The 23,280-nt window shown below is 43.9% G+C and overlaps 2 protein-coding genes across 2 annotated transcripts; both read left to right on the forward strand.

Annotated features, from left to right (window-relative positions):
* The first annotated feature begins 1,180 nt into the window (after window positions 1-1,180).
* On the forward strand, window positions 1,181-14,602 carry UBAC1 (UBA domain containing 1). The gene is made up of 10 exons (XM_042478796.1): window positions 1,181-1,388; window positions 5,098-5,218; window positions 5,613-5,686; window positions 7,134-7,241; window positions 8,717-8,819; window positions 9,553-9,661; window positions 10,669-10,900; window positions 11,618-11,704; window positions 12,575-12,713; window positions 13,852-14,602. The coding sequence occupies exons 1-10, from the start codon at window positions 1,251-1,253 to the stop codon at window positions 13,965-13,967; spliced, it is 1,227 nt and encodes a 408-aa protein (XP_042334730.1). The 5' UTR covers window positions 1,181-1,250; the 3' UTR covers window positions 13,968-14,602.
* Window positions 14,603-15,110: 508 nt separating this feature from the next.
* LOC121936508 (torsin-1A-like) lies at window positions 15,111-21,919 on the forward strand. Its single transcript, XM_042478797.1, has 5 exons — window positions 15,111-15,376; window positions 15,894-16,159; window positions 17,794-17,969; window positions 18,432-18,559; window positions 19,465-21,919. The coding sequence occupies exons 1-5, from the start codon at window positions 15,154-15,156 to the stop codon at window positions 19,713-19,715; spliced, it is 1,044 nt and encodes a 347-aa protein (XP_042334731.1). The 5' UTR covers window positions 15,111-15,153; the 3' UTR covers window positions 19,716-21,919.
* Window positions 21,920-23,280: the final 1,361 nt, after the last annotated feature.

The raw sequence follows: 23,280 nt of genomic DNA on the forward strand, positions 1-23,280 counted from the left end.
TCACACATCCCTTTAGAAAGTTTTTGGTTACATCCATGCACCAGCACTTTGCACACACCTTGGTGCTAATGGGAATGTATACATTCATAAAGTGCACCAGGTGGGTGGATTTCAACAGAGTGCCCTGAAGGAACTGTATTGCATTTGCTGCAGGTTCCTATTTTTCCAAGGCTTGGGGCTGGAAGTCCTTGCATGCCCTCTGGCGGTCTTCTGCTTCGGCATTTCTAGACCATCAATACAAAAACAATTGATCTCAGCTTCCCTAACTTCCAGAAGTGACTTTCTCTTTGTGGTGTCTGAATTCACATAATCCTAGAGTTGGAAGAGACCCCCAAAAGGGCCCTGATCCAGTCCAGCCCCCTTCTTCTGCCATGCAGGAACTCTCAGTCAAAGCATCCCCATTGACAGATGGCCATCCAGCCTCTGCTTGAAGACCTCCAAAATAGGAGACTCCACTACCCTCTGAGGGAGTTTGTTTGACTGTCAAGGAGGTTCCTCCTAATGTTAAGGTGGAATCTCTTTCCTGGAACTTGTATCCATTGTTCTGGGTCCTGTTCTCTGGAGCAGCAGAAAACAAGCTTGCTCCCTCCTCAATATGACATCCCTTCAAGTATTTAAACAGGGCGATCATATCACCTCTTAACCTCTTCTCCACTAAACACAGAACCACAGAGTTGGAAGATATACATATAGGTATATCTATATAATAATACAGCATATATATATATATATATATATATATAGATAGATAGATAGATAGATAGATAGATAGATATAGATATAGATATATAGATATAGATATATATAGATATATATGCTGTATTATTATATAGATATACCTTTCCTTGTCCTTTTTCTTTTCTTTTTACGTCCTTCTCTCCACTATTTTTAATTCTTCGACCTGTGGCACTTTCTTAATATCTAATTTTAAAATCTAATAAAAAGTTGTTGTTGTTATTATTATTATTATTATTATTATTACAGTATTATTATTATTATTAAAAGTTGCCCTTGTTGCTTTAAGTCTCTGCTGAGGCTAGAACCCGGAAGCGCCCTGGGCTACGAAGAGACATCCCCCTCTATAATTTTTAATTACTATCTCTATGGTCGTCATACGTCATGTCTGTTCTTGAAAAAACTCCGTCTCCCAGCAGGCCTTGCGCTCCTGGGAGGCCCTTTTCCGTCTCCTGCCACTTCCGGTCTGGCCAGTCAGCGGGAGTCGGCGAGGCTGAGGGAGGGATGCGGGAGCGATGTTCGTCCAGGAGGAGAAGATTTTCGCGGCCAAGGTGCTCCGGCTCCGGCTCTGCTCCCTGGACGGCGCCGAGTGGCTGGAAGAGGTGCCCGAGGACACGGCCGTCGAGAGGCTCAAGGAGCGGTGCCTCAAACACGTAAGGCCCGCGGCTCCTCCGCCCCGAGGCATCCTGGGATTTGTAGTACGGCGAGGCCTCCGAGGCTGGGCTGCAGGGCCTTTAAAGGCTCTTTACGGTTCTATGTATAGCCAGGAGAAGAGAAGGTGAAGAGGCGATATGGCAGCCCTGTTGAAGGATTGGAAGGGAGGTCAGATTGAGGAGGGAGCGAGCTTGTTTTCTGATGCTCCAGAGACTAGGACTCAGAGCAGTGGATTCCAGCTCAACATTAGCATTACTTCTACAGTGTAGATCAGGGGTCCCCAGACTGTGCCCTTTAAGAGGTTGTGGACTTCAGCTCCCAGAAGCCTCAGCCATCTTGGCCAACAGTCAGGGATTCTGGGAGCTGAAGTCCAAAATCCCTTAAAGGGCACAGTCTGGGGACCACTGCTCTAAGGCATCATGCTCCACTGCCATTGAGGTTCCTCCTAATGTTGAGGCGGGATCTCTCTCCCTGCAGCTTCAGTCCTAAAACAAGCCTTCTCCCTCCTCAATATGGCACCCCTTCAAGTATTTGAACAGGGCTATCCTGTCACCTCTTAGAGCCACAGAGTTGGAAGAGACCCCAAGAAGGGCCCTGATCCAGTCCAGCCCCATTCTGCCATGCAGGAACTCCCAATCAAAGCATCCCCATTGACAGATGGCCATCCAGCCTCTGTTTAAAAGCCTCCATTCTCCATTGAGGGAGTGTGTTCCACCATCAAACAGCCCTTACTCTCAGGAAGTTCCTCCTAATGTTGAGCTGGAATCTCTTTCCCTGCAGCTTGCATCCATTGCTCCATTGGATCCTATTCTCTGGAGCAGCAGAAAACAAGCTTGTTCCCTCCTCAATATGACATCCCTTTAAGTATTTAAACAGGGCTATCATATCACCTCTTAACCTTCTCTTCTCCAGGCTAAACATCCCCAGCTCCCTAAGTCCTTCCTCAAAGGGCTTATCAGTTTCCAAACCTTTCACCATTTTGGTTGCTTTCCTTTGGAAACTCAGTTAACTCAGTCAAGGGAAGAGAAGGGAAGGAGAAGGCAAGGTTTTGCTCTTCCCAAGCGACTCAGGCAAAAACAAACTGCTGCATACTTTCATAGCTCTTGGTTTCCTCAGCCTTTGCCATCTTGATCTTTCTTTGACGTTGCTTGGCCTTGGTTTTCATCTATGAAATGTTGGAAGGTATGGGGAAGGCTTGGGTCCAAGGCCCTTCTTTGGACTCATTGAAGGTCGTTGGGTGTCTTTATCTCTCATCATACATATTCAAGGTAGTCTACTTTGCAGGGTTGTTGGGGGCAGGGTCCTTTTACAGTGCTATGGTTCCCTCATGTGCAGTATTGGGATCTGTAGCTTAGGGAGAGATACTCATAACTCCCAGCCAGAGAGCTTGGGTGCCTGACAAACTACAAATCCCTGGGGATTAAACTACATGGTGATGGGGTTTCTTTCTCTGGACATCTTCAAAAAGAGGCTCAACAGCTATATCTACTGGGGATGCTCTAATTCAGTGGTCTCCAAACTGTGCCCTTTAAGAGATTTTGGACTTCAGCTCCCAGAAGTCTCAGCCATGTTGACCAATAGCCTGGGATTCAGGGAGCTGAAGTCCAAAATCCCTTCAAGAGCATAGTTTGGGGACCACTGCATTGGAGATTCTACATTGGGATTCAATGGCCCATAAGGCCCCTTCCAACTCTGTGATTGTCTCTCTGCGATAGGTTTGTAATTGGGAAATGAATAGACACAACATCAACATTTAGATCCCCTCTTGCTGCCAGTGAGCTCAAGGCAGCTTCACATTATCATCATCATCATCATCACATTAAGCCTAGGTGGTTGGAAAAGAGTGATTGAGCCAAGATTATCCACTAAGAGGTGACTAGAAACCTGGACTTCCAAAGTCTCATTCTGACATTTTAACCGCTTCACTGCAGTCGCTCATATATCCTTCAGTGCTTTTGGACACAAGTGCACAACAACTTGGACAACTATTACACATGGACTTTCAAGAAAATGGGAACTGGCTACTAGCACTAACCATTTCTTCCCCTTAAATTTGACTCGGGTGGTTTGAATATTCAGTTTACAAGCCTTCCCTTCGGAGAGTCAGTTAATGACACTGCTCACGCCAGGAAAATACAAACATAAACCTGCTTTGGCATTGTCATCTAGACGTTATTCTCATGTGTGTCCATAGCATCGAAACTTGGGTGCCACTTAGAACTGTAACTCCCTTGACTTGATTAATGTTCCTAAACACAATGTTGTGGGAATGCATTGTGTTGCACTGAGGAATGCATGTGGAATTCATAAGGCTCTTTTGCCCTCTTTTTACAATCATTTGGGGTGAAAACCAGGCTAGTTTTAGAGTCCACTCTGCAGAGCCTACTTTTCCCACTTTCAATGGCTGCAAAAGTCAGTTGATGTTTCAAAAGATGGGAAGAGGTTCTCATTGAACACATCACCTTTAGAATTGGGATTCCTTTTCTTCCTGGACATTTTTCCAGTGCCCTAAGTAGAGCATGATCTGCTTTAGCACATTTGTTTAACTTCCATTTACTAACAGAAAGTTCTCCATCTCCCAGCAGACCCTAAGTATTTGAACTAAAACATCTAATTAGAAAAATAAATAAAGTGTGTTTAATACATTTTAAATATTATGTACAAATAAGTTCAAATCTACCTGTGAAAAATAATTTTTACAATTAAAACGTGTCTCAAAGCATTTACAGCAATGTGTACTTTTCTTGCATCTCTGGTTTACATTTAACAGGGAAGGACAGGGAAAACTGACGCTCTAATTTTAGCACACTCAAAGCACACTAGGCAAGATAAGCTCATCTGCTTCCAACAGAGTTTAACCCTCTTTGACTCTGGTCATTGGGGCATCTCCAGTTTCACTGGTAGTGTCTATAGGATTATTTACACTATGCGTAAATACACTTGCGCACTTGCCTTTCTTAGGCAAGGAACACAGAGAGATGGTTTTGCCAGTCTCTTCCTCTGAAATACATCAATCCTACAGCACTTATGGCTTTCCTTTGTGATTTCTCATCCCAGTACTAAACAGGGCTGACCCTGTTTAGCTTCCAAGATCAGACAGAATGTGGTGCTTTTAGTGTTTCTTGTTGTTTCTGACTTATGGTGACCCTAAGACAAACCTATCATGGGGTTTTCTTGGCAGGGTTTATTCGGAGGAGGTTTGCTGTTGCCCTCCCCTGAGGCTGAGAGCATGTGACTTACCAAAGGTCATCCAGTGGGTTTTATGGCTGAGCAGGAAATCAAATCCTGAATCCAAAATACACTGCAGAAATCATCCAGTTTTGGACTGCTTTAACTGCCCTGACTCAATGATAGAGAATTCTGGAAACTGTAGTTTTGTGAGACATTTAACCTTCTCTGTCAGAGAGCTCTGGTGCCACAATAAACCACTTCCCAGAATTCCATAGCACTGAGACAGGATAGTTAAAGCGGCCTCAAAATGGATTATTTCTGCAGTGTGTTTTGGACCCTGATCTCCAGAGTTGTACTCCAACACTCAAACTACAGTAACATGCGACACTGGTCTCCCAGAATACTACTGTAACACTCAAAGCACTACACCATGCTGGCTATTGATGGTACTCTATAAATACCACCAAGCCATGCTATAGAGGAAGACTGGTTTTTGTTCTCTACCACTGAGTAATTTTATCTTTTGATTCCTTCTAGTGCGTTCCTGGAAGCCTAGAGGATCCAAAATGTATAACGCACCATAAATTGATACATGCTGCTTCAGAGAAAGTGCTGACCGACACAAAAACAGTGCTGGAGGAGAACGTTCAGGACAGAGGTATGAGGGAAACATAGGACAAACTCAGGTCCCAGAAGCCAGACTGTGTAGTCTGGGGAATGTGGGAAATATACCTTATGGGTTAGCCATGCAGGCAGTTGCACACTATTTGGAAGGGCAGATGTCAACATCTTGTTCAGTATCCAAAAAAAGGTAAGGGATGATATTGATGTGGAATCCTGGGATTGGCAGTTGAGGGAGGGTCATTTACAGTTCTCAGCCTGAGTTTTCTAGGGTGCTTCACCAAAGAACCATGTCCCTAAATGTTTATCCTGTATATATTTCATTTCAGTGGAGGCTTTACATGATAAAATATTCCCTCTCTCTTTTAACTGTGTGAAGGCTCAAAACATGCCATGCTGTGCTAACACTTTCCCAATCTTTCTCTCTCTAGATGTTTTGGTGCTGGTAAAGAAAAGAGCACCACCTACTCCTCCCAAAATGGCTGACATTTCTGCAGAGGAAAAAGTGAGTCCGGAGGGCTTGTGGCAACTCTTGCTTGTTGTGGCTTTGCCAGCCTTTAGGCCAAGGGTGAAAAACCTCTTTCAATTCCAAATTTAATTGTAGAGAAGTACTCAGGAGATGCATTGTGAGGTGGAAAGGGCTTAGAGGCGAAGGGATGCAGTTTCAACTTTTTAAAATGAGGGAGAAACACATACAGAATCTGAAAAATCACTAGATGATGGTGTCAGGGCATTGTCATCTGGGGAAGCCCAGGGGGACACATTGGGATCTCAAGAGCGCCTGATTTCCCATCTCTTTAGTAGCAGGATGCCTATGAATCCTATTTCTTGCCTTGTCTCAACTGCTTGTAGTATAATGTCTGCAGAAAGGATTGTGCTTCCTTCTTTGCCTCCTGGAGGGCACACACTGCTCCCTCTTGGGTCACGTCAGCATGTGATGCCTCCAGCTCTGAGTCCTCCTTCTGGAAGAGCAGGTGTGACTTGGCATGAGCTGGTTATGGAGTGATGCAAGGAAGCTGCTGTGGGTGGATTACCCAAAGCTGGCATGGAGCAGATCTACCCTGACTTTCCTTGGCAGGCTTTCAAAGTGAGGGTTAGGAAGTAACCTTCAGTGTCTCCTCTGGTACCAGCTGAGTGTATAGCATATGGTGGGGCAGGAGAGGGGAGATGATCTGGGCCTGGCCAGGGAGCAGCTGGGGGCATCTGCTGCCCAGTTGGCCTTCTGTCCCTGCAGCCTCTGTGTTGTACTATTTTGGGCAATGCATGTCACTCCCATCAGACCTCTGGGATTCTATGTTTAGCTGACTGCTAACAGTCTTCCTCTCTTGCTTTGCCTGATGTGTAGGTTGTTTGCTTGTCACTGAGAGGGTGGTCTCTCACATCTTAACTTGCAGTTTAGGTTTCCTGGAAATAATTGGAAACATTTCCAGATTTTAAATTGGAAAGATTTCCAGCACTGGTTAAACTGCACACATTTCTTTGATGTGCATTTACTAAACAAAACTTTTCAGTGAACCGAATTCACTGTTTGAACTGAATTATTTGATTAAGAAATGAAAATAAGGCACACTTAATATGATTTTGGTACAGTCTCACCTCTGTATCCAGAAGATCAGTAACCACAGATTTATTTACCTGCATATGGAGGGGGGGGCTGGTCTCTCTAGGCATCTGAGTTTAAAAAACTGGTATTTTAAAATGTTAGTGTAGAGTGGTTGTGCAGCCTATCTAGAAGATGTCTCACCATTCTTGGAGGCTTTCAGGAGAAGTAGATTGCACATTCATGGCCAAAAAAAGAGCAGTTTGGTGTGTTGGGATTCACACGAGTAGCTTTGCCCACCTTACTGTATTTCATCTTAAATTTATCAGTGAGTAAAATGGATAATTTCAACCCCTATATGTTTTTTCCTCTACTCACATAACTGGACAAATGCATTTTCTTTTTCATACAGCGGAAGCAGGAGCAGAAAGCTCCTGACAAGGAGGCAATCCTGAAGGCAACCACCAGCCTCCCATCCCACAGCGTGGACCGTAGCGTGGCTCACCACAATATGAGGGATGTGAGTACTGTGGTTCTCTTGTTCATGTGGTCTTGTAATACTGTAACTTATCTCCTAGAGTTGTAGCCACTGCTATGAAGACATGAGTAAAACCTGCACTTCTTTGTCTTTTGGAAAGTTGACCATTTCATGCCAGGGAAGACTATGAGGTTGCTCATGTATTCAAAGCCAAGGGACTACTAAAATGCATTGTTCTGGATGACACTGGATGACAGTAAGAGAGAGAGAGAGAGAAAGAGAGATAGTTGAGGTTGTGGAAGATTACAAGACTGTGATTCTCATCCTTTTGTATCTTAAATCCCACCAACCATGCTGTCAAACAACAACACAAAATCCTTGGTTCCCATCATGATAGAAATAAAAGCCCACATTTCCCAAGAAGGACGTTTATCTGTTATTCTTGTTATATCTGTTATTTTTGGAGTATTTTAAGGACACAGAAATACTGCAATGATTTTGTTGAGAGTAAACACAAATACGCCACAGTTTTCAAAGACCTTGATCATGTTTTTGAGCATAATTTTTACTCCTGTGGTAATATAAAACACAAAGAATTTAAAAACTGAATTATTAGTATTGGAAGTAATATAATACTTACTAAAACAGTCGTGCCCTACTAAGACTACCTGTATGTTCCCAAAGCCACTGGCTGAGAACCACTGTTCTAGAGCAAGGGTGAGCAAGTATGGGTTTGTCAAGAACAAATCCTGCCAAACTCACCTTGTATCTTTTTGAGGTGGGGGGGTCACTAGTTTAGTAGGTGATGGGAATGCTGTGAATGTCATTTATCTGGATTTCAGCAAAGGATTTGACAGGTTTCCTCATAATATTTTGATTAGCAAACTATATATGGGATAGATAGAAACACCATAATTGGTTGGAAAACTGCTCAAACTGTTGTTATCACTGGCTATGCTTCAAACTGGAAAGAGATCTCAAGTGTAGTTCTATCCTTGACCCGACACTCTTCAATATTTATTATCAATGATTTAGCTGATGGAGTGTAGGGAATTCTTATCAAATTTGATACAAAATGGGGAGGGCTAGCTAACACATTGGAAGATAGGAACAGAATTCAAAAGGACCTTGGTAAACTAGACAAATGGGTTTAAATTAATAAAATGAAATTCAGCAGAGACAAAATGCAAAATTCTATATCTAGGCCACAAAAACCAAATGCACAAATTGGGGGATACTTGGCTCAGCAATGCTATATGTGAAATGGCATTGTGATGCTGCAGCAAGGAAGGCAAATGCTATCTTAGCTTACATTAATAGAAGCCTAGTTTCTGTGTCCAGGGAATTCATAGTCTCCCTATATTCTGCACTGCTCAGGCCTCATGTGAGAGATCTGATAGGCCTGATAGCCTATACAGCCCCTTCCAACTCTATGGGTAAAATGTAGTGGTCTCCAAGAAGACCGGGTTTTGGGTGACCGCCCCTAGAAAATACATTTTTTGTCTCTTTTCTTTCAGTTTCAGACAGAACTTCGGAAGATCTTAGTCTCTCTCATTGAAGTTGCCCAGAAGCTGTTAGCGTTGAACCCAGATGCAGTAGAATTATTTAAGAAGGCAAACGGTATGCAATTATGCTTCCTGCATTCAAAAGCACCTTTTCTGTCTGGGCTTGAAATCTGGAAGTAGACCTATGCTGGAACTGGCTGCAGTTCCAGGCCTCTCCAGGCGTTCTCTTGGTGTCAAACACTGACATGTTACTGCTATAAGATAAAAAAACCAAAAACTTTATTGGTGGTAAATGATGGAGCAGATGGTACACACAAGAGAAGCATTCCAGCTTTTTTGCTGACAGGGTCCAGTATTCTGTCACAGCCAGTGATAGCATTAGGCCCCTTACTCAGACTGTCCTTGGCTAGGGATCAGATTCTCCAAGGTTGGCTATATGGGTCTCTGGGACTAGTGAACATCTCTTCCAGAGTGCAGTTGTCTCTAAAACCTATGCAGAGCCAGATTTGTCACTACAGTAAGTGTAGCTCATATGCCAAACTCCTCCTGCTGCATACACCATGAGGGACTGGTCTATTCTTGGGAACGTTTTGTACATAAGTGAAGCCAGAGAAATAGGCCTACTTTAAAGACTCAAGACTTTCTTTGTTGACATGTGCAGTTCCCCTTCTCCTCTTTGTTGTTTTTGGTTAAAGAAGTTATCCCAAGATGTTACACTCACTCACCTGACTTGAGCCTGCAGTATTCCCTATATTCAAAATGACTGAGGACTGAAAAGGGCAGCTGTGTCTTCAAAGCCTGCTTAAATCCATTATGCTCTGACCTGATCTGCCACTTTCTGTCTCTAGCCATGTTGGATGAAGATGAAGATGACAGAGTGGATGAAATTGCTTTGCGCCAGCTGACGGAAATGGGATTTCCAGAGAGCAGAGCTGTCAAAGCACTTCGCTTAAACCAGTAGGTGTAATGGGCGCGTGTCTTTGGGGAGCCTTGTACTATGACCTGAAACTGTCAACTCAGGAAGATTGTTGTAAATTTCTAGGGCCTTTCCTTGATACTGCTTTGGAGGTGTAGTTTTTGCTTTAACTTGTATGTAGGCATAAATGATTTTAATTTTTTAAAGTATCTTGAACATTATTTCATAAAAGAATATGACCAAGATTTGGGATACAGGAAGTTTCAGTCAACCTCCAGAGGTTGTGCAGTTGTGCCAGTCCCCCTTGGAGCGTTGGAAAGGGCTGTTGAGAATAACCTCCTGCTTGAAGCTGGAGAACCTGCATTGAGCCAGGTGGTTGGATTCAGTGGTTTCATAGGGCCCCATCGAATTCTGTGATTCCTGGTGGTGACCATCGACCGTGCTTAGACCCCTTACTCTGGAAGGCCATAAATTTCCCATCCTTTGGCATAAGGTAACAGAATGGCTCTTACTTGCCTGCTTTCAAAGGACTTGAGCCAGTTAGAAATTGGTCCTCACTTGCTTGGGCACCTGTGCTTTCTCCTTGTTAAAATGCAGTGGCAAAGCTACCACCCTTTTTCTTATTAGAGATGCTCCTGAGAAAACTAGGGTGGCCTGTGCACAGATTCACAGAAGTGGAGCCAAGTGAGATGGTGCATAGAATGGGAGGCTGAGTTCCCAGGTTGGCTTGAACTCAACTAAGAGACATACCTTCTAGGCCTTGGGCCATCACTTGCCTTGTGGAGATCCCCACCACGAGTTCCTGCACACCCTCTATGTAGGGTTCCCCTAGGACTGAAGTATCCTCCTTCCATGCTTTCTCCCACTGTGCTTGAAGCACACATGTGTGCTTTCTCTCCCAGGCTCCTTTGCATCAACCGCAATGGTGTGGTGGTTGCTGCCGTTGGCCACAGCAAGATTTAAGCCATGTTGTGAGGCAGTTTCTTCAGTCTATTGTTTCTGCCTAGATGTGGGTGCCGCTTATTGACGTGTGACCTTCGTCATGCAGCATGTCCGTGACTCAGGCCATGGAATGGCTGATTGAACATGCCGATGACCCCACCGTTGATGCCCCTCTGCCAGGTCAGTCCGCGGAGGAAAACGCAGCCGAAGCAGGAACGTCCTCTGCTCAAGCAGCTGGTGGGGCGAGCCTGGAAGCGACCCAAGAGGAGCCGAAGGATGAGCTAACCGAAATATTCAAGAAGATCCGCAGGAAAAGAGAGTTTCGCCCTGATCCACGGGTACATTCAAGCGTGTGTGTCTGTGACTGTATATTTAAATAATATTTCAGTAATGGCCCTTGAGGGCCAGAGTGTGGAAATGTTTCATTTTTCCTTTTTTGAAATATGTGTTCATGTTAGTGGTTAAAAATTAATGTATTATACAGGTTTGTAGTCTTATTTTATGTTTCATTTATTCCCCCCTCCCTTAAAGTTGGATATAAAATCATAATGCTATATTTCTGTACCAACTGATTTTATTTTGAAGTCGCTGGCTTTTTTTTCTTTTTCTTTCTTGTGTGTGTGGAATTGATGATGTTTTCTTTGCCCTGAAGTATTTCCCAGTCCCCAGGTAAATACTTTCCAAAATGAAATGTATTTGTACTTTCCTGTATGTTCATACTATCTTGGAAGCAGTAAAGATGGCTACAGCCAGTGAGCCCTGATGTTATTTCCAGGACCCTGATTGAACAGAGATCAAGCAAGAGAGAGAGGAACGTTAGCTTTAAAGCAATATGATCCTAATGCTTATGTAGTATTATATTGCTTAAAGCACTTTAGTCCTTTGACTGTAACTCCAGGATAACAATTTTAAAAGACTTAGTGGAAATTGGTGGAAATCAGTTTCTGAAATGTTGCTTGAGACAGGATGTGAGAAGGGGAAGGACACAAGGACACACTTAGAATCTGTCCCCAAACCAGTGCTGCATCTAAGAGGCTCTGTCATTCTGGTTTCAGGCTGTTATTGCCTTGATGGAGATGGGCTTCGATGAGAGAGAAGTAGTGGATGCGCTCAGAGTGAACAACAATCAACAGAATGCTGCAGTGAGTATCCATTGCAGTGGGAGAGAGCTCCTCCTTGAGTTGTTGTTGTTGTTGTTGTTGTTATATAACCTCCTTGGGTAGGGAATTCCACAGTCGAATCATTGCTATCGAGACAGTCCTGTTACGTGTTCCCACCAAACTAACTTCATGATGTTGGTCCTCTGAAGACCTCAAATTTCAGGCAGGCTCATATAGCAGAAGGTATCTTGGCCCCAAGTCATTTAGGGCTTTGTGAGTCAACACCAGCACCTTGAATTTTGCTCAACAGCAAACTAGAAGCTAGTGTAGTCTTGCAGCCTGGCTGCTGCATTTTACACTGGTTTCAGCTTCCATTTTTCAAGGGCAGCCCTGTGTAGGGTGCATTACAGTAATCTAATTGAGAGGTAACATCTTCCAACTCTATGATTTTAGGATTCTATGAACCACTTTGGCCAGATCTGCCTTCCCCAAGTTTGTAGTATCTACAACAAGGTTGAAGAAAGTGCAGCCGTGGGTTGCATGCAGATCCAAAGGCTCTTTTCAGACCTCCGGGGACAGTTCAACATTTCTTTAAACATTATATTACAGAAAAAGTCTCCTCGAACACCTTGGGGAGCAAATTTGCTATGTTTCTCTTCCTACCGGCAATTTTAGTCCTAAAGGTGGACCAGAGGGGGCTGGGGGAGGCTAAAATGAATGTGTGGGAATGGCACAGAAAACCATTGCAAAATTGGGTTCAAAATAATGTTCAAAGCATAGGACATAGAAGAGGAAGTGCAGTCCCTGTTAGATCTCACAGAGGGCACAGGGTGGCACTTTATTTGCACAGTGACAAACTGTTCAAGGGATGTAATGTCTGGACATTTCATCTTTCCTTATAACTTGCTGTAGTGTGAGTGGCTGCTCGGAGACCGGAAGCCCACTCCGGAGGATTTAGACAAGGGAATTGATCCTGCCAGTCCTCTCTTCCAAGCCATCCTGGAAAACCCAGTTGTACAGTTGGGTCTCACAAATCCTAAAACGCTACTTGGTAAGTGCTGTTTCCTAAGGCGAAATATGTTCACTAGGTATCGTGCAGGCTTTGCCCACTCTTGAAAAGCATGAGGTGACGGTTGGTTTCTCTGCAGAATCCCAAATCCTGTAATATCTCTGAGACTTACTAAACAAATAATTGCTTAGAATAACAAATGGACAAATAATTTATGATGATAAATTGAAGCTGGGAGGTGTAGAACCATATGCACCACCTTGAGCTCGTTGGAGTAAAACCAGGGTATAAATGTAATAATAATAATTAGTTTAAAACTAGTCAAAGACATGGATACTGAAATGAAACTATTTTCTTTTTTATTAATGTCACTCTCTTCCTCCTCCTTCCCAACTCAAGGACTCGGGGTACCTTACAAACATTTTAGTGGCTACTTTGCTTGGAAGATACTAAGCCTCAATGTTTCAGAGGAGGATGCTATGGCTCTGAATGTTGCAAGGGAGATCCTTTGTGCAAAATTATGCAAATAAAGATGTCAGTAGTGCTTTGATGGTGCATTCCTGCATGGCATGGGGTTGGACTAGATAGTCCTTTTAGTCTCTTCCTACTCTGTGATTCTATGAAAGTTAGGTCTTCATATACTTGGATATAATTCTGCATCAGGAGTCTCATCTAGAAGATGGAGTGGCTTGTTTTCTGCTGCTCCATAGAGCAAAACACAAACCAATTGATACAAATGACAGAAGAGATTCCACCTAAACATTAGGTCAAGTACCTCTTGACTCTCAGAACAGTTTGGAAGCAGAATGGACTGCCTCAGAGGGAGTCTCCTTGTTTGGAGGTCTTTAAATGAGCATCTTTTAGGAGAGTTTTAGCTGTGTATTCCTGCAAAGCTTGGGGTTGGATTAAATGTCCCTTGCAGCTCCTTCCAACCCTAAGATTCTGTGTATCCTTTGAATCCTCTGCTAGTTGTGGCTAATGTTCAAAGTTTCCCTGTATGGCATACAGAGAGATCTTGAAGCACATTTGAGACTAACTGCAAGAAAGAAGTTGACGGCATGAGCTTGCATAGAGTTAAGTCTACCTCCTCGGATGCATACTAATTGAACAGACTAATATGGCTATATCTTTGAATTCTATAGTCACTTATGGAGTATTTTCCCCTCCCTTTCTCTGACAGCCTTCGAAGATATGCTTGAAAACCCCTTGAACAGCACTCAGTGGATGAACGATCCAGAAACGGGGCCTGTCATGTTACAAATCTCTCGAATCTTCCAGACGTTGAACCGCACGTAGGATGGGAAAACCTCTCCGCTGTTGTGCCATTTTGGACTCTCTTCTGGGCTTTGAGTCTCTAAAGGACAGAAGACTTTCAACGGCTGACTAGGAGAGAGCAGAAATTAGTGTGTTGGGTGTTTCTCTCTCTCTCTTTGCATTTTGGGATAGATGCATTATGAACTTTTTCTGTTTGCAGTTTTGGCTTACCTGCTGTGTGACCTTTTTTTTTTAGTGTGAACAGAAGATGGCTTGAAGACATAGGCCAAAATCCCAGTTGTGAGTCCCAACAAAAGTAGACCCATGGACTCAGTTGGAAGTTAATCTGTTCAAGGCTCAAATTCCCATTGATTCAATAGGCCTAGTCTTGTTGGGACTCGTAACTGGATTGTGGCCATAGACCTTTTTCGTTCCTCTCATACGTTTCTATAGAAACAATTATACATCCAAATACAGGACAAAGCTTTTACAGTTACCTTTAAAACAATCTTAATTATTGGAAAGTGACAACATAACCCATGTTTTCAGTATTTGGGCCAAGGGCAAAGGCTTGCTGGTGGCAGCTTGACAGGCCATCGATAAGACAGTAATCAGAGTGTCTCCTTCTCGTGATTAAGGTGTGTCTGTACTGAAATACAGAAGGCTTTTTAAAGTGACCGTTTGGTGGCTCTGTTTTTCTTGACTACGGAATGAGAGCTTGGAAGGAGGAGTGAGTCTTGGGAGATCTTGGAGCCCCTTTGAGACTCACTGGAAGAAAGAAGTTGGAAGCATTAGCTTTCCTAGGCTTAAATCCACTTCTTCAGATGCGTTTGCCTTGGGTCCCTTTCTTCAGAGAAAGTGAGCAGAGAAGTTAAATATAATAAATAAAATTAATTAATTAATTAAAATAAAATGCAAAAGTGTGCAGGGAGACCTTGGAGCCCCTTTGGGACTCAATGGAAGAAGTTGGCAGCAGGAGCTTTCCTAGACTTCCTCTGATGCTTTCAGTTCAATAGAAACCATGGATATATACTGTAGAAGCCATTGGAACAGGCCACGCCCCCTACCGCTCGGCAACCAATCAGGGCTGCCCTCAGCCCTTACCTTTGCCCGTCTCAAAAATGGCGCCTGTGGGACCGGAAGTGCCTCTTTCCAGGAAGCGGAAGTGCCAACGCTGAGGTAAAACCTCGGCTCTTGCGGCGGGAGCAGGGCCGGGGCGGCGGCGGCAATGAAGAAGCTCCGCCGAGGGAGTGCAAAGCGGGCGGCGGCCGGGCTGGTCTTGGCCGCCCTGGTGCTGTGCCCGTCGGCGGAGGCGGTGGAGCCCCTCAGCTTGAGCCTGGCCCTGGCCGGCGCCGCCGCCTCGGCCCTCACCGGCCTCATCTCCTACCCGAGGCTCTACTGCCTCTTCGCCGAGTGCTGCCTCGAGAGGCCCGGGGCCCGCGTCGGGGCAGGTGAGGGCGAGTGACGTCACCAAGGGCGCCCTGACGTCACCCAAGGGCGCCCTGACGTCACTAGTGGCCTTTCTTGCTCCTCTGACGTCAGAAGCACAGGCTTCTTAGGGTGGGGACAGTGCCTTTCTCTTTGGACTGTGGCTCCCATCATCCCACCTTCCCAAGCTTGGGTCCCCTTCCCAATTGTTTTGGACTCCAACTCCCAGAATTCCTGGCTGTGGGCTGAGTTGGCTGGGGATTATGGGAGTTGGAGTCCAAAGCAGGGCAAAGCTTGGGATCCATTGTAGGGGAAACTGGAACTGGGCACAACTGGCCATCTTGGGGGGAGTTCCAGTTTCCCCTACAACAGATGCACCTGTCATTTAAACAGCATGCCTCCAAAGTGACCCCAAACACCTTTATTTTGCCCGTCAGGCTAAAGATACAAATGGTTTACACAGGGTTTATGTCCCCCCCCACACTTTTTACTTACTGATCATTTGGTTGCGTCTCTTAATTCCTTCTCCTTCGCCCTCAGTGCTTCAGGAGGACTTGGACAAGAAGCTCTTTGGGCAGCACCTGGCGACAAAAGTGATCGTGAAAGCAGTCACCGGGTTTCTGAACAACTCCAACCCCAAGAAGCCCCTGACCCTTTCCTTGCATGGCTGGACCGGCACCGGGAAGAACTTTGTCAGCAAGATCATCACCGAAAGCATATACAAAGACGGCCTCAACAGCAAATATGTCCATCAGTTTGTGTCCACTTTGCATTTCCCTCATCTGCAGAACATCACCCAGTACAAGGTAAAGGAAAACACACAGATAGGGATGCCTTTGGAATTGGATGTGGTTTAATTTATTGTCGGGGTCTGAAGATACCTCAAATTAAGACAAACTTGAAGGATGCTTAATATATCTTTGATATGTAACTTTGGTATTAGTCATGGACTGGGTTAAAAATGTTTAAAATGGCTTTTGTATGTGGCATCCTGTAAAAGCTTGATAACAGTGGTTCACATAAAGGAAAACATTGGAACATTGGATTTCTCAGATACATTTTTAAAAGGCAGGTTTGATTTTGAACACTGGACAACAGCAATTCTGTTACAGGAATCTTCTACTCTTGTTCTTCCGGAAGCCTTGCAGTTGTTGCTGTGCACCTCGAAGTTATTTCTGGCTTAGGCCACCTAAGGCAACCCTATCATGGGGTTTTCTATGCAAGATTTATTCAGGGGGGATTTCCCTTGTTTTCCTCTGAGTCTGAGAAAGGGTGAGCTGGCTAAGCATGGATTTGGACCCTGGCCTCCCAGACTCCCAGTCCAAAACTCAAAGTGCTATACCATACTGGCTCTCAAGACTTGCTCTACTTCCTACAGTCAATAAACGTTAACTTCCTAAAACTGATTGCAAAATTACACATAGCAGACAGAAAACCTCAAACGTCTTTACTTGAATATACGATCTCTAGTTCTGAACTGGTCTATGAAATGTAGCTGCTTTATCATGCAGACCATCCTATCCCTAGGTTGTCGATAGGGAACCTTTGGCTCCCCAGATGTTGGTGGACTTTGATCCCTGGAAGTCCCAACCGGCATAGCCATTGTGTTTAGTTCAACGAAAACATACCTACCCATCTACTATTTCCATGCTACTCAGGGCAGCTAAAAGCAGTTCACACCAATAATGAAATGTGATAAAATGCCATAAATACAGGAAGACATGAGAATAAAGTCTGTGCCTGATGCTAACACGATGCGACTGGTTTTTCTAAATGCTATATAGGGGAAAAGTCAGGTTGCAGCTATCTGTTACTCATGCTAATCGGGTGACACTGCGCAAAGTCAACTCAAAGTAATAAAACGGTAAGGAGCAATGCAATAAATGAATGGATTAACAGCATCAACAGTCTACTATCTTGTACCACATGTTTAAAACAAACATAGAGTCATAGAATCGTAGAGTTGGAAGAGACCACAAGGGCCATCCAGTCCAACCCCCTGCCATTCAGGAAATCCAAATCAAAACATCCCTGACAGATGGCCATCCAGCCTCCGTTTGAAGACCTCTAAGGAAGGAAACTCCACTACACGCTGAGGAAGAAGTGTGTTCCAGTGTCGAACAGCTCTTACTGTCAGGAAGTTCCTCCTAATGTTGAGGTGGAATCTCTTTTCCTGCAGCTTGGATCCATTGTTCCGGGTCCTAGTCTCTGAACCAGCAGAAAACAAGCTTGCTCCCTCCTCAATATGACATCCCTTCAAATATTTAAACAGGGCTATCATATCACCTCTTAACCTTCTTTTCTCCTGGCTAAACATCCCCAGCTCCCTAAGGCGTTCCTCATAGGGCATGGTTTCCAGACCCTTCACCATTTTAGTCACCCTCCTTTGGACACGCTCCAGTTTCTCAATGTCCTTTTACATGTACTTTTTATCTTTTAGGACCAGTTGCAAACGTGGATCCGTGGCAACGTAAGTGCCTGCGGCAGGTCCATTTTCATATTTGATGAGATGGATAAAATGCATGCTGGACTCATCGACTCCATCAAACCTTTCCTTGACTACTACGACGAACTGGATGGGGTGTCTTACCGGAAAGCCATCTTCATCTTCCTCAGGTTAGGCACAGCAGTGACATGGGGCTGCTGAAATACTTCCATGTTTAGGAGCCAGAACAAAAGGCTTGAGAAATGTCTGACTTCTAGCCGAAAGCATGGTCTTCTTATTTAAACAGGCAAAAGCCTTCCTAGTTAAGCAAACCTTCAACTTTGTACTGGTTGAGGTAGTGCAGTGGATGGGCTGGTTCTTAATATGCAGGTGTTAACCCTTTTAAAGTAATGTTTTTGAGTGGATTGCTTTGGTATTGCAGATTGTTTTAGCTGTTAACATACAGTGTAAGCTGCTTTGGGGTCTATCTAGGGGGAAAGGCAGGATACAAACTAAATAAGTAACATTTGTGGATCATTAGGTTGCTGAGATGTTTTTTCTTCCAGTCTTGTTAAGCAAGGTCAAGCTATACCTTGGTTTGTAGCTCTTCTGCAAGCTTACTTCGGTTGTCAATCCTTCCCTTCTTTGTCCAGCAATGCAGGAGCTGAAAAAATAACCGAAGTGGCCCTGGACTTTTGGAGGAAAGGGAAGCGAAGGGAAGACTTGCAGCTCCGAGACGTGGAAGCAACAGTGTCTGTCTCCGTTTTCAATAATAAAAACAGTGAGTTGTTACAGTGTGGCTTAAAACCCGCAGTCCTGTTGCGTATCTACTCAAAAGGCATTGTATTTGTTTATTCATTAAATTTACATCCCACTTCTTTTTGGTGGGATCCAAAGTGGCTGCTGGAATTCACTGAGGGACAGCCACAGGCATAAGTGTTCCTTATGGCAGCTGGACCTTTTTGGGTGCTGTGGGGTTGGTATTACCTTCCTTCCCGTACAGAGCCCTAAGCTCCCTCCATTACTGTATATATTCACAACTGACTTGCACCATTCCATGGTGCAATGGATCAGAGAAGCCTCCCCATAGCCAAACACACAATTATTATTGTTGTTGGTTGTTGTTTGCCTCCTAGTCATTTCTGACTTATGTTGGCCCTAAGGAGTTTTCCTAGCAAACTATTTTGAGAGAGGCTTTGCCTTGCCTTCCTCTGAGGCTGAGAGAGAGTGGCTTGCCCAGTGGATTTCCTTGGCTGAGCAGGGATTTGAACCCTGCTCTCAGAGTCTTTTAGGCTCAGTATGCAGAGATCTTGTCGCACCTTTGAGACTAACTGAAAGAAAGAAGTTGGCAGCATGAGCTTTTGTAGACCAGTCTACTTCCTCAGATGCATTTGGTTGATTCTGCAGTCTAACACGGCTATATCTTAGAGTCCTAGGCTAATATTCAAATCACACTGACACTCCAGTAGAGAACATACCCTCAAATGGCCTTAAGTTTACAGGTGTGCCCTTGCCTTTCACTTACTTAAGATTCCTTCTCATGCCAAATATTAATTGGTCTGTTGATAATCTCTTGAGGAAGCTAGTTATGATAAAAACATGTCAGACTGTTCACTGTTCAAATGTTTGAAGAAGCCTCTGTAGAAGGATACTCCCTAAAGGAAGACCTACTTACCTCCTTCTCAGGTGGCTTTTGGCACAGCAGCCTCATCGACCGAAACCTCATTGACTATTTTGTCCCCTTCCTGCCCTTGGAGTACAAGCATGTGAAGATGTGCATCAGGGTTGAACTTGAATCCCGCGGCTACGTGGTGGACGAACAAATTGTGACCCGGGTGGCGGATGAGATGACCTATTTCCCAAAGGAGGAGAAGATCTATTCCGACAAAGGGTGCAAGACTGTCTACACCAAGCTCGATTTCTACTATGACTTGTAACATTTTTGTAATCTAGTTTTCAAAGAAAATGAAGTCAAATCACAGAACTTGGAGAAACTGAATCATTTTAAATATTTTTTTTAAAATGTATTTTAAATGATGTAAATAGGAAGCACCTCATGGGATGATACGAGGAAAACGTGGGCCAAATTGCAGGATTACATTGAAAAAAATACTGCATCTCTGAACGGTACTTATACTGTGAAACCATTTCAATGACTTTTGTGTTTTCCCGGGACATGTAGGACTGATCTGTGACTGAACCAAGTTCTCCTGGTTAGATAATCTGTCTGATGCGGAAGTACCTCTAATTCTTTGCGAGTCTCCATGAAAATTGAAGGGATGTTCTTCAACTTGCCTAGCTAGGGTTGTGTAACTTTCTTAGAATGAGCTTGACCATTTCTTTTAATAATGGCAAAGGCAGCAGGGATAATAGGAGGGCGGTTTTTGAACTATGTGCTGGGGCGATCAAGCTGTTCCTTGAACACTGTTGTGAGGTTTTGTTCAGGAGACTAATGCTAGGGGCAGATATTCCACAGATAAACTATGGTGGGCATGCTAGGTTCCCCTCATTCCTGCCTTGCAACATTAAGCATCAGGAGAATATTGAGTGTATTTTAGGATGTACACTCAGTTCATGTGGAGTAAACATGAAGCCACTGATCCATTTTATTTGAGACTAACCTTCTGGAATCCTTAGTGGTTCAAAGCAGGCGATGTACAAGGTATCCCACAGCAGAAGATTCACTGAAGGTGTTTTTTTAAAATGCAATTTAAATATGATAGGCAACCTCTGTCATTGCATGAGGTCTGCTGTGGCTTCTTGTCCGTTCTGCAAGCCACTTCTGCTCTTGTTTCTGATTGCTGTTTGGGGATAAGAGGGTATTAAAATGCCCAGCAACCTGTTGTGTGGAACTGTGCTCTCATCTGTAGCTCAGTTTTAAAACCATGTAAGGCTGAGTGAAACAGCAAGATGTTAGTTTTGTAATGCTATTAGGAGGGAGACTTTGGTTTCGGGGGGTGTTTTCCTGTGCAGTAGTGAAGAAAAGCAGCTGATGGCTTTGGATAAAAATTCTAAGTGCCTGTGAGAGACCTTCTCCCACTGCTAACCATGAACTTTTTATGTGGGGTTTATGGCCTAGGGGAGGGTCTTACCATGGGGGGAACCCCCACAAATTCCCCCCTTTTACAAAAGAGAGGTTTTCCTAGATTTTAAGTAACACCACCTTTCCATCTCTTGACACCATCACCTCCCAATACAAACCCTCTCTGTGCCTGTTTGCTTTTGATGTAGGCTTCATGAAAAGCCAAATGTAAATACCTTAAACTACTCCGTTCTGGCAAGGGAGAACTGCATGTCATGAAGAAAAGTACCACTGTTGAAAATGGCAGCCCCAGGTTACGTTTCCTGATGTCAGTAGCTGTACGCTTCTATCCCCCTGTTCTTTGTCACTGGCAAGAGCTGCTGCTGGTCACAAGGAAATGCATACTCAATGCAAGCTCAAATTGCACATTGCCTCAGAATGGGGAAGTTTTAACAGTGGTTTGGCACTTTTGTGTCTTGACGGAGCAAGCCAGATCTCCCCCATCCCAACCATCTTGCTTCCCCATGAAATGTGAGCAGAAAATGAAAGCAGATGTATACCTCTGCGTTGTAGGTTTCCTGTCTAGAAGCTCAAACTACTGTCTGGGTTGTAAATTAGTTCTTAAAACAAGGCTTGGCATGATGTCTGGATGAAGTGACTTGTGCATCATTTCCCACACATTTTAATGGGGCCTTTGTTGCATCCATAAACGGCACGGTTGGGCAATTTCTAGTGGTCTCAGGACTATGCTTTGGCTCTGAAGGCTACACCAACCTTCACAATCCATTTAAAAAATTAAAAACACTCCAGCACTGCATTGTTTGTTGCATTTTTGGAATACTCTGCACACTGTTTTAGATGCATAGTCTACTCTAGGGGGTCTCAATGGAGACAAACCATTTTTTTGGCTGGATATTTTTGTTCTGGTACAGGAAAATATTAAGCGCTGAAGCTTCTGCTGAATTAGACACTGCAGAACTCAACAGGAGAACAAACCTTTACAACAGGGAAAGCTACTAGACTCAGGAGCATCAGCTTGATGGTCTGTCAAAGCCAAATTTTCTTACTCTGATTTTCTAAAATGTATTTAAATGTGCAAATAAACCCTTGTGGAAGGTTTGCTTCCTTGTCAGTGTGTATTGCCTAAAACTCGTCCCTAGGAATTTACAACACTGCAAATCAATTTGCCGTTTCCAAGAAGAAGGCGTTGTCACAATGTGTACTTCAATAGAAGAACAGAGGTGAGGGCTAAGAAAGAAGACAGTAAGATGCACCCTCTCTTTAGGTGTTACTATACCTCCGGAGCGTCTCATCTTCACCAGATGCCATTTCTTACCACATCGCAATCAGAACTGCTGAGAAAGGCTTCTGTCCAAAGGAATAAACCAAAGGTAGGCTGCATGTGGCACACAGGCCAAATGTGGCTCATACATTTTTCTGGCCACTGGACCCACTTGGCAATTTCACTTTAGCAGTTGTTTCCAAACAGTTAACAAGACAGTAATGAGGAAACATGAACGGATGCCTTTTATTGCAGCCATTGTAATAATTGAATCTAATCCAGGAAACGTTCCTTGCATCCAAACCCATTGCAACAGACAGTTGTGACAACAGAAGGCTGGTTTTGAATGATGAAACAACAGAAGACAGACAAATAAAATGACCTTCAACTGCTCTATAAAATTTCCATTTAAAAAAAAAACTCTTTAAAGCAGCCAGTATTTTAAAAAATGAATGTGAATATTTCACATTCAGAATAAACTCACACATTCTTATTCCCTTAAACACAATGCAAATCTGCTCACTCTAGATCAGAGGTAGCAAACTCCAAATTCTGGTAGATTACCTGGTCCTTGAGATTGGGATTTGGAAGTCCAACACCATCTGTAACTTTGTTCTACATCCTTATGATACCAAATTTCCCACATCATTTCCCATAGTTATTGAATCTCTCACGCTAAGAACACATCATGATATTATTCTTTGGTGCATGTGTTAACTGTCACATACCTAAGGGGGGGGGGGATCAAACTTTTCCACCCGAAATAGGTAGGGTACTACTAGAACTGGTGTGCATACGAATTGTGATCCAGATTTGGGTCTGGGCTGAGTTTGCTGATCAACAACCCCTGGAAAATTATGAACTGTCCAGGTTTAGAAGTACCTGCTGCTATAGAAACACGACAAGGAATGACAAAGCCCAATACCAACGCTGAGAAAGAACATGCAAAACATATACTCAGCCTCAAAGCTTAGAAAAACATCTTTGGACTAACAACTCCCCAAAATACAGTGGTCCCTCTACATTAGCCAGGGTTAGGTGCACAGGATCCCCCATGAAAGTGAAAAAACCCCCACAAATAACAAAAACACTTATGTTTTAACTGAGAGAACACTTCTCTAGGAATATCTAGGTTCTCCAGTGCAACTTTGTGGTAAACATCTGCTGGACATTGACCACGGAATTGCACTGGAGGAGC

The sequence above is a fragment of the Sceloporus undulatus genome, chromosome 7 (genome assembly GCF_019175285.1).
Source record: "Sceloporus undulatus isolate JIND9_A2432 ecotype Alabama chromosome 7, SceUnd_v1.1, whole genome shotgun sequence".
NCBI classification, from domain to species: Eukaryota; Metazoa; Chordata; class Lepidosauria; order Squamata; family Phrynosomatidae; genus Sceloporus; species Sceloporus undulatus.